Source organism: Drosophila sulfurigaster, chromosome 3, assembly GCF_023558435.1.
Source record: "Drosophila sulfurigaster albostrigata strain 15112-1811.04 chromosome 3, ASM2355843v2, whole genome shotgun sequence".
Taxonomy (NCBI): domain Eukaryota; kingdom Metazoa; phylum Arthropoda; class Insecta; order Diptera; family Drosophilidae; genus Drosophila; species Drosophila sulfurigaster.
This window is the reverse complement of record NC_084883.1, coordinates 23,644,813-23,659,289: the sequence shown is the minus strand read 5'-3', so window position 1 is coordinate 23,659,289 and position 14,477 is coordinate 23,644,813. Positions and strand designations below refer to the sequence as shown.

Genomic DNA, 14,477 nt, shown 5'->3' with positions numbered 1-14,477 from the left:
TCTTCTCTCTTAGTACAGTATATTTCCAACGCGTGTGAAAAAGTCGCGTCCCTTGATTAGCGTTTAATTTGTTTGTTTCTCTAAATATCTTAACCTCGTTTTCCGCATCATCAGCTGTTCTTTAGTGCGATCAGTGAGAACTAATCAAGTTTCCGTTAAACACATCTATTTTTGAAAACAGTAAAACCGAAAAATGAGGAATTTACTCGAAGTAACGGCATTTTCTTCCTAAGCAAACTTTGGTAAGTGACAGTTGATTAAAACTTCAGAAATACCGAAAAGTACCAGATGTGCTTTTATAGCAAAAGTATATTAGGCCGTTTACACTGCACAGTTAAAATACTGCTAAGTCAGTTGTGAACCTTGTGTTCAACAGATGGCGGTGCTTACTCTATTGAGCATATTCTACAATACGTTGGTAAATTTGACGATAGATGGCGTAATTTTCTGTCAGTTTGAAATTTAAAATTGATCCGTATATTTTACATATTTATTAATTATAAATCGAAATTAAAATTATGAAATTGTAACGAATGGGACTATAATATAGTCTGATGCTGATAGTCATGTTTGTTCTGCATCGTATACTGTTTACTCATTTTCATTTTAAAATAATTTAATTTATTATGTATTATTTTGCCGAGGGTGTCGTAATTCTGTAAATTTTTTTCTCTATATACATAAATATAGATTAATTCATGCATGCTCAATTAATACTTGTAGTTTCATAAGTGTTGTTATTTGTATTTAATTTCAATTGACCCTTGCATAAAACAACAAGCATTAAGTACGTGTGACCTCAATGGAAAATGTTGCCATATATTTATAAACTGCAGTCATTAAATCGTTTAAGTCACTTTAATACGGAATCAATGCCAGAGAAAATTGCATTTGGCAATGTGCATAATATTAACTAATTAGGTCGCTGCCAAAGCTGTTTAGTGCTTCACGCATTCCGCCCAAAAGTTACTTCGAAATTCTCCCACATTTGCATAAATTCGCAACCATTCACTTAGCGAAGAAACATCGCGAACCATATGTGGCAATTTCATATTGTGATGTCCTGTGAATAAATCGCAGTTTTGGTGTGTATTGCTACCCATTTGGCATTAGGAGTTCAATTGATTTAAATGCAGTGGCATTTACATTTTCATTGCGTACGCTTTGGAATTTACTGCAAATGCAATTTATAATTTGAATAAAATTCCATTAGTTACTTTTAATGGATGCTGTGGCTAGCATACAATGTACTACTATACATTGCATGGTTACCATGCAAGCGGGAGAACCAGTTGGGTGGGTGGTCAGTTGTTTAATTGATTTAGTGGCTGCAATTGTTGATGCATTTTCCCAGCAACCTTGTCAGCGACAACAGCAGCAACTAAGCATCTATACATGCAATATATGGAGGTAATTTATAATGTAGTGCAACCAGATGATATAAACAGGTGACCAATCAGAGCGTGTCAGCTACAGTGCGGTTTATTTTAATGGCTTCGGTACAAGTTTAATGTCAATTCAAATATAATTAGTCTATTTAACAGAGAGTAATTGCCAATCTAGGGCTACCAACAGAATTATATTTAAATCGCTTCTGGTCTCCCATTGAAGATATAAAAATAATAACTTCGTTAAAAATAGATATCATATTAAAACACATTTAGTTGATTTATTTTTTAATGGACACACTTAGTAGTTTTATTTGGTTTCAATTTAATATTTTAAAAATAAGTACATTTTCTCATTATTTCATATATTTAATCTCTGCTCAGTTTTGTTTTGTTTTTATATTTTATTGAATAAATTCAACTCGTTTTTTGAGTTATTTTTTTTCGGGTTTCTAGTTTTAAAGTTTCATTATGAACAATCGAATTACGTACACAAATATATATTTCAAAATTTGATTCTCATTTTTAACAAAATCTATAGATAATTAATTAGTTTCCTTTATGTTTTCTTGCCTGTCAACGATTAATGAGTATATATAGTATATATATATAGATATATAACTGTAAAATGCTGATCGCCAAAGTGTTCCCGTTTGTCGCTGATATTTTTTTGTTGGTTTTAGATAACTGGATAGTTTTTGATACATTCTTTTTGGGCTCATCAGATTTGTTGCTAGTTTCATTTAACTACATTTAATAACAATGTATAAACATATGCTGGTAGAAATTCTTTATATATATATATATGTATGTATATACTGTAATATATTATCCTTACAATTAGCATGCCTTAGCCTTAGCCTACATATAAGAACATATGTATGTCAATATGTATATGTATATTTTAGTGGACGTCAGCCTCAATGCAAGCATCCAAAGGATATAACAAAAACAAATAACCACAGGTTATTCCCTTATCCAGCTAAACCATTTATTCAATTTATTATTGAGTAAATCATTATCGTTAAATATTATTTCATCACAATTCACTTTGCATCTGCCGTATATTGATTTATTCATTTACAAAGCGCCCCAATCAACTAGCGCAGTTTTCCTTGGATTTCGGTCTGTTTGAAATAACTTCTATTTGCTATTTGCTAAGCATACCGAATAAAAACACCCACAAATCAAATATCAATTTGTTAGTAAATTGTTGCTTAAATAAATATGCACTCAATCGCATACACACAAACACACAAGCACACAAACACACGCATACATTCGCATATATCATTCAATTGTTTAAAAAACATTTAGTTATTTGAGCTACTAAATAAACACCTATAGCTGCAGCTAATACTCATAGTTAATGCGATATTTTTAGTAAGTAAGTTTAATTTGATTGGCTCTTCATTTGGCAATATAAGCATGCACCCTGTATTATCCTTGAATATGTCTTAAGCTGTTGTCCTTTGTGCTGCGAAAGATATCATTTTCAATTGAAATCATCACAAATTATGCGCTAGTAGCATAACGAGGACGAACATAAACATAAACACAAACATTAATTAGTATCTCGCTTTTGCATAATAAATTGTTTTGTTTATAGTTGCATATTACCATTTTCCTTTGGCTTTGGCTTGGGTTTTTTTCTTCTCTCGAAAATGGGAGAAAAGAAAATGCCATAAATTGCTCAAACATTTCTGTGCTTTGACTCTGTTTAAAAAAGGTCAACATGGGGTGCTGCTTCCAAAGTCAAAGCGACTTGAGTGGCACGCGTTGCCAAAGAACTTGCAACCTGCAACGTAATCAAATCTTGCAACCACATTCAAATTGTAAGACTGCCATCAGCATTTTTCTAATTTGTTCTTTTGCTTAACAACTACATTTTTTTAAGATTTGAATACATTGTATTTAAATAATGCTAGTATACCAAACAATCTCACCAATCTAACTTACTCGACTACACTTGTTAATAATCTATTTTTAAAGCTATCGCAACATGCTCGTAATTAAATGATTATGAATAATTGTATTCAAAATAAAAAACATAATTAACTTAGTATTCTTATGCTACACGCACACATAATCCGAGTTACTCCTATTATTTTATCATCAAAGGAACTGTATGATTTCGACTTTGTTCAAAGACTGTCGCATATCTTATAAATTCCACTCACAGATACACACACACACACACACATACACAAATTGCTATCTAATAGAAACGTAAATTTATGGCAAAATCAAATTGGCATTATAAAATCGATTCGTCGGTAATCCGAAGCTCACATACTCTACGACGCTTAATAACTAAAAGCAGAAGATTTGCTCTCACAAAAAAAGTAAACAGAAGGACAGACTTTGATGAAGTTATAAAAATGACTTCAAATAAAACTGGTCCCATGCAAATAATGATGAGATTAGATTCTAATGTGCCTAATGCTTTTTGTTTTTGATATCAATAATCTAACAAATTATTATCGATTCCGCACATTGATTATAAACAACTAGAATACTCATACTTAGTTTTTTGTTCGCTTAGTTTGCATATTGAGCAAAATAACATATTTAAATTCACGATAATCGATTTATATTCTCATAATTATCTCATTTAAATTGTCAGTTGTTTTACTCGCGCAATAAACTTGACTTTATTATTATTAATAATAATTGTTATTTATCATAGTTAATATTAACATGTATTTATGCCCAACACATTTATGCGCTTCATGTCACCATCGTTTGGCATCTGTATTTACTGCAAATTACAGTCATCGGATGCGTTGTTAATTTGCTGTTTGGTCTTGCGTGACGCACGTCGTATGAGTGATCTGTGAAAAATCGGAATAAACAAACGATTGAGTATTGAGTAGTGAGTATTGAGTATTGGCAGATATCATGCAAGCAATTTATTTATTCTGCTGCTGTTGTCTCACCTGGAACGTGGCTTTAATTTGGCTTCTGCACTGGTACTTGCCACATCGACGGCATCAACCAGATTCGATTTTTTATCACCGCCCACTGCGGGACTGTTCATGCGATTTTTATCTGCAAGCGAAACAAATAAAATTCTATTATTAAAATGTGTGCATATTTTCAATTTTGAATTCAACTGGTTGAGCAATTTAAACATCAACTCATATGCAAATAATATCAAATTATTATGATAACATTTTCTAAATTTCGTGTGTGTGATTCACGCATGACAATTTCCCCCAGCGCAGAGTGGTTACCAATATATATGGCAATGCGAGTATAAATATGAAAATCCAATTTCCAGGTATCATTGCAATGCTGATGGTTTTCTTCTTCCGTAAAAGCCAAAGAGCCGCTCATCCGAGAGACGCAGTTACTGGCCTCAGCGTAATCAAAGGATATGGCAAGAAACTCAGCCATGTTTGGTAGCCAGGCAACTGACAATTCAGTGAAATACGGCTGCATCGATTTCTGGCAAAGTTACCTTCAGCAATTAGCTGATGCTGATGCGGGAGATGTCGAGAGACCAAAAACCTCAGAGATCTCAGAGTACACAGAAAACTCAGTGTTCAAGGAAATGCATTTCCCAGTTGACTGTTTTCTGATGGATCCGACTTGAGGTAGATTTAAATGAAACCATGATGAATGGTTAACCAACTTAATTTTAAAGTTTTCTCCTCTCTGCTGCTACTGTTACGAAATTTTGCGACTTGAGCTTGCTTCCCAAGAAAGTATGAAAGGAAAATGTTGTTATAAAGTTAAAATTTAGTATTCCCATGAGTAACTCAAACTTTATGTGTTTTTAACGACATTCTATTAAATGAAACAAGCTGCAGACATAACACATTATCTTCCATACTCCCAATGTTTTCATTTCATTTCTCGCCAAACAGTTTTGTAATCTGAATTCTAAGAAAAGAGAGTGAACAGACGTCTGAGCTCTAAGGCTAAATGATTCGATTAAACTGCGCATATTGATTAACTGATTTGATATCCATTTAAAGCGCTTTCATTCAACCTGAAACAAAAGGTGTAATCTAGCATGATGATGAATAAATATTTAACAACAGCGACAGGCTGCGCGTTAAAGCAGAAAACTGCTGCTAATAAAGAATAGATTTGCCTTGTTTGCTACTTGAACAGACCGACAGACCCAGGACAGCTATCATCAAGACAGTTTAACTTCTACTTACAAAGAACGCAAGTTTCTGTAAGTATTTCATTAGCTGTAATGAGCTTCATAAATTAAAAGTTTCCAGTTTGGATTTAATGATAAAAGTAAAGTTACTAAATGAATTTCTCATGGGGTTTCCATCAATTTGCCATTTGGTGGTTTGGTTAAACGCACCCAAGGGAACCTGGTACAAAATGTATTCTTTAAAATTGTATATTATTTAATATTTCGTTGAACTTTGCAACCTCATAATATATGCATAAGGCAAATACGAGTGTGTTCTCGTACAGTTGTGTCAAGTGCAAACAAAATGCCATCCAGTGCCATTGTTACGCTAGTTGTTCTTGTTGTTGTTGTTCTTGTTTTGGTTGTTGTTTGATGCGATGAAAATGCTGTCGCTGACACAAAACGCGCGAAAAATGCCTCAAAAACTGCTAGAATCATGGGAAATTCGAGTTTTGTGTGTTGCCTCGCCACACGCTGCGAACCAAACACATTCACCCACACACACACATACATTACACACGCACATTGTGTTGCCTTTTTCGTTTTTCTCTTTTTTTTGGCTTATTACACGCCTGTGCTACAAATGCACATAGTAAACCCATTCGGGCACAAAGGCAAACACACACACTCTCATATACATAGATGGAATATGCGAGTACTGCGAACACTGCGAGTAATAAGACTACGGAACCATTTGTGCCGACTGTATTCATTAGAGTCTGGGGCGATGCTCAGCTCCCCTTCAGAGCCAAAAAAATTGTGCATATGTGGCAGTATTTTGAGGCAGACCGAACAGCCCAAATTTAAATTACATTTTTATTTTTAATACCCACTGAGAGTCAAGAGGGGTATTATGCACATGAAAGAGAAAAATATTAAAAGAATAGTACAAATTAAATATACTTTTTTGCAGAAAAAGAGCGACGTTAATTTGTTTGTTGCAAATTGGCTGACAATGTATAACTCAAAAACTGTAGCATACTTTCAGGTGCCCATTGACAAAAGCTATTTTATTTTCAAAAGAGAATCGCTGGGTATACGAATTCTACTCACATTACGAGTAATTTTTGTTTTTATCATATATAGGTAACATATATTCAAAATGTCAGTAAAATTAAACCAATTTCGGTAATTTATTTGCTGCAAATGGGTTGACAAAGTAGAACAAAGAAATTATAGTTTGAAGGGTTCATTGAAAAATGGGTTCTACTTTAAGCGGAATATATTTTCGTTCACTGACAAAATTTATTTATTTCCTATGAAAGTAAAACATGTTTAAAATATCTTAAAAATAAATATATTTGATCGTTTCGGTATTAAATTTATTGTAAATAAAGTAACAAAGTATAAATACAATATATTATCAGTTGCTATTTCAAAACTGCTCTAAACAGAGTATTTGCTGGTCTACTAGCACGGCTGACAGCACGAGTAAATTTACTTATTTCATAAATTTTTTTCGTTTCCGTTTTTACTGGTTACACAAAAGGTTTTCATCAGCAGGATGGAGCTGGTTGGTTAGCTGGCTGGTGTTTCAAATGGCTTAAAAACATGAGCGAGTCGCCAGCTGTAAAGATGTTTGCTAAATAACATTTTTGCTGTGATACAAAAATATTCGTATGCAAAACTCTAGGCAGCAAGTGTGGCATTCTTCATAGAGTACTACAAACGAGCATGTAAAAGTTTCAATTGAGTTACGGCTTCAGTTGGCTGACTGTGAATAAAACTGCTTGCGGTTGCGACGCGTCGGCCCCAAAAGCCACAGACCCAGACCACATTACGTTGCCTCGTCTCGCCACTACGGCAAAAGGGGGGAGGGTGGACGGTAGAGAGAGAGAGGAACTTATTTCTACGCTACGCATAGGAGCAGACGATGTGTGTGTGGTGCTCCTTGTTCCGGCTGTTTGGCTTTGGGTGCTCACAAAGCGCTTACGCGCCCAGCTATTTTTTATGCGCCATCACCCAGACACACTCACACACGCTCATTGAGTTGTCAGCACGTGTGTAGAAAGACCCCAACACACACACATAGAACTGTGGATATTAAGTAGCACACCTTAAAGCAAAACGTGAGTGATTTGTTTTTGCATTTTGTGGCGCAGTGTACGAGCACTTTTAAGGCAATTACTTGTGGTGGCCCTGGCATGGCCTCAATTCGCGTGATTAACTGCTCAGACTTACATATTCGTATTTGTTGTAGTGGCGCGAGGACTTGGATTTTGATGTGGGTGGGTCTTCTGTCTCGCCGCCCTCATCCCCAAATACTCTATGTTTGCTATGGATCAGGTGTATGGGTATTGAAAGGGAGTACTCCGACTTATGCACATACTTAATGCTATCGATGCTGACGTTTCTTTGTCAATTGAGCTGTCACAAGTATTTGCTTCCATTTGGCTTTTGACCTTCACCATTCACAGGCATCATCAATACAGAGTACCAACCTCCCCCCTCCACCTTATTCTCCTCTACACACACACACCCACATACACAAACATATTCGTGAGCATTGCTGTCATCGACAGTTGTTGCTGTCGGACTTGGACAATGCTTGTCTCTATTTGGCCAAAAATAATTTACAAATTTGCCGCCTGTCGCTTTATTACTCACATTTAATGTGAGCACATGTGTGTGTAACTACAAGTATGTATGTATGTATGGGTGTGTACACACAAAGGGAACAGCAGGCAATACAAATTGTGTAGCAGCATTTTGGGCGCACAATAGAATAAGAAAACTGTTCTCACTCGAGCTGCGCCATTAAAGCTTTAAATTGCATTTAATTTCCACTTTGCTTTGCTTTCGGCCAACTTTGCACTGCCATTTATATGACTTTTGTGGGCTGGCAGAGAGAGGCATAGAGGGTCGACGGGTTGCCCAAGTTAAATTTTATCAAATGCCGCCAGCAAACAATTAAATTATTGGCCTGGTCGCCATAGCATAGAGGATAGAGTGAGAGAGAGCGAGTGGAGTGCTGGGCTAAAGACTGGACACAAGCATCCTAACAACTTTTAAGCACGGAAATTATATTCATTATTTTGTTGAAGCCCCCAATGGAACGAGGCGACGGACGTGAGACGTTCGGCAATGGGCATTGGGCAGTGGGCGTGGCCGTGGCCGTGGGAGTAGTGCGTGCCACTTCGGCAGCATTAATTAACTGTTTATTTATAATTGTAACAGGCGTTGCGAGGAAAATTGAAAACTTCTTGTCTTCTGTAACTCGGATATTTCACTCACAACACATACAAAAGTGCAGGGCAAGAAAGTTTTTAATGAGATAATATACCTGGGTGATGGAAATTAAATGCTTTTACGGCTAATTAGAAGGTCAAGATATTTACATAATTAATACACGTGCTGCTCAACTTTTGTCCGACTTTCCATTTCGATGGAATCTTATTAATGTCTGAGAATAGCTTGTTTTGTCCTTTTACCACACTCTTTCTCTCTCTCTTTTGGAAAAAGGGCAGGCTAACAAGATCAATTTCCAATTAATTATAGTCCGAGTTAAATTTATAGAATTTTATGTGAACTAATCCTATTAAAGCAGCAGTAGCAGCAATATATTTTTGCACATTATCAAACATAATAGAGGTTAATTTAATGTGGGTGAATGATTACAATAAAATGAATTTTAATATAAATTTGATATTCAATTGTAAATGCATTATTGCCGGTGGCCAAATCAATTTAATTATAAATATGCAAATTTTTTGGTGGTATTTTATGTTAAAAATGCCAATAGAACTCTTTCGATTTGTTCAATAATTTTTGCAATCAAACTTTTCGAAAAAAAAAACTTCTTGACAGCAAGATATGCGAAATTGACAACATGAATCCGCTTCAATATGAGAACTTATCTGTTTGAATTGATTATTTGTTTGGGGGTAAATTTGTTAGTTGTTAAACAAAATAGAATTCTTTCAAAAGGAATGTTGTTCAACTATTTGGCAAAGAATGTGCAAAATTTTAACAAGCTTGCCTTGGATTTTACAAGCTACGAGTTGAGCAAATAAAAAACACTTCAAATACAAGAAACAATTCCTAACTTATTTTCTTATGCGTATTCCTGTTCTTTGTTTCATCCTTTGTCGTGTGGCTTGTTCTTGTATTTCTAATTTGTTTTTCTTCGTTTTTAAGTCTGTTTTTTTGTTTCTATTTGGCGGTGTATAAATAATGAAAAGGGTTTGTCTTGGCAACAACTGGATAGGATAGGAATAGAATAGGGACTTGTGCTCGGTGCCTTTATCATTATTATTCTTCTTTCATGTTCGTTTGCCAAATTTTAACAATTAATTTGGGTCAAATACAGAAGAAGCCGCATCGCCATACGACACAACACAGGCAAGAGGAATGTTAATTACACTCAATTAGCCAAATTGTCGACAATTTGTCAATGTTATGTACACGTTTTTGACAAAACTCAATTCAATTTCTGCTAATTGCGAGCTGATTTCGAAATGTAACACGCCAAGACGTGCTGAATTTCTTGTAGATAAAAAGAAACAGGTGCGCTTACAACTTCAATTGTACATGTCATATTTAAGGCATAATTGCCTAGATGAATTTCAGCAATTTAAAGTCGCAATTACAAGCAACAGCAATTGCGGAATAATTGCGCAATATATATATTTATTGTTTGTGGAGTTTACGGATTATCTGTGTGCATATTTACACACACTCCAGGTAGCCACGCACTTAATATGCTTAATTATTGCACATCGTAGTTTAATTTGGCATTAATTACTCTGTGATTGCACAGCGAAGTCGTCGTCAGCTGTTTACGGTTCCATAAATCGTTAATTTCTGAACTCTATACATTTTCAGATATTTCTTTTTGATGCCAAACTTTTCAGTTATGAATGCGTCTGCAAGATTCTCGATGTTCGGTTGCTAACGTCCTTTTATTTTTGCAATCAAATGGCAAATTGATATTTGAAACTGCAGCAGACACAAAGGCATTTTCTGGCAGACAAGTTCGAAATTATTTCCGTTGTCAGTTACCGGTTGGCAAAGTTGCAACATTTGCCGTTTGTATGCGCAAGATAAAAGCCACATCGAGTCGAGTAGCTTTGCTGATGGATATCTTTGTATACTTCAGCATTGTCTAAAGGGTATCTGAATGTCACATTCTCTTACTATTTGGCAGATTCACGTCGATTGCAGCCAAACAATTTGGCAGTGTCATTTTTTTTCTGCGTCGTCACATAAAAAACCAACGTTGAAAACTTTTCCAAAATTCATTCTAGCGGGGGGAACTAGAGTGCGATACTTACTGCGACTGGACGATGCGCTGACATAGGCGGAGGAACGTCGTTTGAAACCGCTGGGCGCTGCCTCGCCACCGGCACCGCCTGTGCCACCGCTGCTGCTGCTGGCGGGCAGGAAACGGGAGAGGGAGAGCAGGGTCTTGAACAGTTCGGTCACGCTGGTGTCCTCCTTCGCTGAGCACTCAAGCACCTTGGCCCTGCAAACGAAAAAAGGCGAAAAAAGCGAAAATGTGAAAAAACGTACAGGTTACTGCCAAACTATGCAAAAAGAGTTGTAAAGTTTTTAGACCAACAGCGGTCCGAATAAATTACGTATACGTAATGCGTATGTCTGTGCAAATGCTACATTACGTATACGTAACGCGTGTGCCTGTAAGTAGCCAGCCTGGAATAATCATGCACATTTACATGCCAACTTTGAGCAAAAAACAAAAACTACAAGCAAGCTAGTTAAATTTAGACAGTAGCAGACCTTTTTAGGGGCATACTTAATCTTAAAAAAAGAGGGATATACTCAATGTGAAGAGAACCAGACTTAAATATAATATTTTGTTTTGACAAAAGGCAAAATGAAGACACGGTTCAAAGCATTGATACCTAAACTAATATTTTAGATCGCCAAATTGTAAAATGTTTAGATTGCTTATGGCGAAACTTATTAAAGTGAAAAAAATAAATATGAATCCTATAGCTCTTGATTAGGACTTTAACTAGAGCTAAAAATGATTTTGAAATTATTGTTATGTTTTGAGATATTTATAAAAACTAACGAATTCGTTGAAAAAATAAGAAATACACGAATTTATGTACTTTTTTCTAAAAACAGAAAAGGTTCCTAGAGTCAATCTTAGCTCTATATATAAGGCTAATCCAGAGTTGTAAGAATAATCTTTACTTATTTGTAAAGCTGTTTTAGTTTATATTTTTTCTCTGTAAATAGTGTGGCACGTGATATTTCTCGCCACACATTAAAACTATTTTCAATATGGTTAAAAAATATTACATAAAGAGTTCTTTTTTTTTGCGAAATTTTTTTTCATTTTTATGAATTTATCTTCTTCATTTTGTACTTTCTTTGAGAGGTTTAAAAGAAGAGAACATAGTATAAGAAAAATATTGCATGTGCATAGCGAAACTAAGTTCAGTTGCTGTGAACTTAAAGAAGCCAAAAAGAAGACCACATCTAAATTAGAAACTTAGTTGCCCTGCATCGATTCTAACACCAAACATTTTGTTGTTTTTGTTTTACTATCTACTTTACTCATATACATTGAATTATATGTATAATACGTCAAGAAATATAGACAATATTGAATTTTTTTTTTGGTGAGAGACAAGAATTCAGTTAGTGATAAAAGCGGTTAATTTAAAATGTTAAATAAAGCTGACACTTAGGACTAAGCTTTATTTTCATTTTAAACACAAAATGCTATTAAATTACGTGATTATTTTAAAGTTGTTGCTGCTTTTCGGATCTGCCACAGCGCAGATCAAAGGCATTACAAGTGATTATGTGAGTATTCTAAAAATCTAAATCTTAAATAGATATGTTTCAATTTATTTCTCGAGTTGAAGGAAATTGGCGAGTCGAATGGTCCATGCGATGCTTATTGTTTTAAAATGCTGAAGCCTGTGCTACCAACTATAGAGGAAACAAAGATTCAACTTAACTTCTATGAAGATTTCATTCGATCCAAAAATGAACAGATTCTAGCATTGAAAAGGAAACTAGCGAATTTTCAAACTAATGCGGTGTTGTACAATGAGAGGATTAAACAAAAGGATGAGCTGATTATGCTCCTCCAGCAAAGAACTTGTTCTAACAACAACAGCAACAAGAAAAGCGGAAAACGAGCTGGTTTGCTTGAGGCCAAAAAGAATGAAACCATTGAGGTTTCCCAAGAATCGAACTCTAACAGTTCGAACCAAATGGAAGCTGATTCGATTGGTCATGAAAGTAGAGAGGTTTTCAAATTCCAAGCTTTCAACTTCAGTTATGCTAACCAGACAGAAGGGTTTCAGATTGACGAGTTGCCTCTAAATTGTCTTGGCTATGAGAATTCATCGGATATTAACGAAATAATGGTGCCAAATGTGGGCAGACTTCAAGTGCTGTGTAATGAAAGTGGTTGGACAGTGATTCTGAATCGATTCGATGGTAGTGAAGATTTTTATAGGAACTGGTTTGATTATCGCAAAGGTTTTGGTAATCTGCAGGGAGAGCTTTTCATAGGATTGGAAGTATTGCATCAGATGACAACATATCAACGCTATGAATTGCACATTGAGCTTAAGGATTTCCAAAATAATGTTCGCAAAGCCAACTATAACAATTTTATCATTGGCAGCGAAGAGGAGGCGTATGAACTGAAGGATCTGGGATCTTATGAGGGAGATCTTGCAGATGCCCTGCCCTACAATGTTGGGCAGAAATTCACAACTTTCGATTCGGATAACGATAAATGGCTTGAAGGAAATTGTGCCATTTATTATTCAAGTGGCGGATGGTACGATCGATGTGCTAATAGGTAGACTTAAAGCTAAATTGACTATACAAATTAATTTTCATTCAAATGCTCTTCACAGCAATCTTTTTGGCAAATTCTTTCACTCTGAGGTAGAGGATAAGCAAGGCATCTGGTGGTACAGATGGAAGGGATACAAGACTTTGCGAGCTGTCAAAATGATGATCCGCCCAAGGGATTGATCTTTATAAAATGTCTGTATTTGTGCGTCGCGAGTTTAGAACTACGAAGGTAATAAATTGTGGAAAATGTTTGCTGTGAAGCTTAGTCTTTTTTGTAATATTATTGCAGGTGTAGTCATCCATATTTGACGCTTAATTAAATCGTGGCAAAAGCAGGCTAAAACTTATATAAGACGTAACGAACTTCTAGCATGGTTCGCAGCTTTGACAACTTTGAATGTTAGAGCATGGCATGCATTAAATTCGGTTTGGTCGTCTTTTACACAATGGAATTCTTTCCGTTGAAGTTGTGGAATTTTCAGAGCTCATCACTTGGAAAACATATTCATAAATCGTAATAAAAGGGCGTGAAAAATAGAGTTTTACTTGAGTATAAGCAAAATGTTGTGTGTTTGTATCATTGGTATAGTTCCGGTGGATTAAATGTTCTCTATCTGCATTTACGCAAATTTTCAATTGACAAATTCAATAGACCCTTTTATATTTTGTTTAAAAGTCTAAAGTAGCAGCGAGAGCAAACAGTAGTAAAAAATATATGATTACGAAATTGACTTTTAAATAGCAATAAACTCGTTATTGGTAAGAAATACAAGATTATGGTATGTAGCTAATGTAATCTTTAAGATACACTTTTAACCAAAAATATTTATACGCTATAGGGTCGGATAAACATTTGCATAGCTGGTATGACGTTGTAAACATTTTTAATGGGAATAGGGTATAAAAAAGAAAGCGTTGTAAAAGCACAAAATGTGTAAATTGAAATGCACGTTTTTGGGCGTATTACTCGACAGTCAAATGCCCTGCGATAGAACCGAGTAATTGAGAACTGAACTGTGCTATGCGATTGCATTGTTAGATAGTCTAACAATTTCAACAAAATGTTCATTTTACAACGTACTCGTGGCACACATCAACGGTGTAGGAATTCTTTTTGGTTTTTTTTGTGGGTGCTA

At 35.3% G+C, this 14,477-nt stretch overlaps 2 protein-coding genes and 1 long non-coding RNA gene across 5 annotated transcripts in view; 2 read left to right on the top strand and 1 right to left on the bottom strand.

Moving 5' to 3' along the window:
* Positions 1 to 28: 28 nt before the first annotated feature.
* Positions 29 to 11,043, top strand: LOC133845668 (uncharacterized). 2 transcript variants are annotated; one of them, XR_009894802.1, is made up of 2 exons: positions 29 to 242; positions 10,794 to 11,043. It is a non-coding gene; the product is annotated as an uncharacterized LOC133845668 (long non-coding RNA). The 2 variants fall into 2 exon arrangements; XR_009894803.1 differs by lacking the exon at positions 29 to 242 and adding an exon at positions 10,126 to 10,230.
* Positions 3,143 to 14,477, bottom strand: part of LOC133845667 (GTP-binding protein Di-Ras2) — a 37,499-nt gene continuing 26,164 nt past the window's right edge. The window contains exons 5-7 of the mRNA XM_062280208.1: positions 10,821 to 11,011; positions 4,328 to 4,439; positions 3,143 to 4,222 (exon numbers count right to left, since the gene is read on the bottom strand). Coding sequence (XP_062136192.1) covers positions 4,147 to 4,222; positions 4,328 to 4,439; positions 10,821 to 11,011 — 379 coding nt within the window. The 3' untranslated portion in view covers positions 3,143 to 4,146. The remainder of the gene's footprint in view (positions 4,223 to 4,327; positions 4,440 to 10,820; positions 11,012 to 14,477) is intronic.
* Positions 12,115 to 13,601, top strand: LOC133844357 (microfibril-associated glycoprotein 4-like). 2 transcript variants are annotated; one of them, XM_062278305.1, is made up of 3 exons: positions 12,115 to 12,327; positions 12,384 to 13,342; positions 13,401 to 13,601. In XM_062278305.1, exons 1-3 carry the CDS (start codon positions 12,241 to 12,243, stop codon positions 13,519 to 13,521), a joined length of 1,167 nt encoding a protein of 388 aa, XP_062134289.1. In that variant the 5' UTR covers positions 12,115 to 12,240; the 3' UTR covers positions 13,522 to 13,601. The 2 variants fall into 2 exon arrangements, with proteins under 2 accessions (XP_062134289.1, XP_062134290.1); XM_062278306.1 differs by having other exon boundaries at positions 12,116 to 12,327; positions 12,390 to 13,342.

Coding starts and splice junctions, on each gene's coding strand:
- LOC133844357 (XM_062278305.1), top strand. CDS start 12,241: ATGCTATTAAATTACGTGATTATTTTAAAGTTGTTGCTGCTTTTCGGA. Junction 12,328..12,383: donor AAGGCATTACAAGTGATTAT/GTGAGTATTCTA, acceptor TTATTTCTCGAG/TTGAAGGAAATTGGCGAGTC. Junction 13,343..13,400: donor TACGATCGATGTGCTAATAG/GTAGACTTAAAG, acceptor TGCTCTTCACAG/CAATCTTTTTGGCAAATTCT.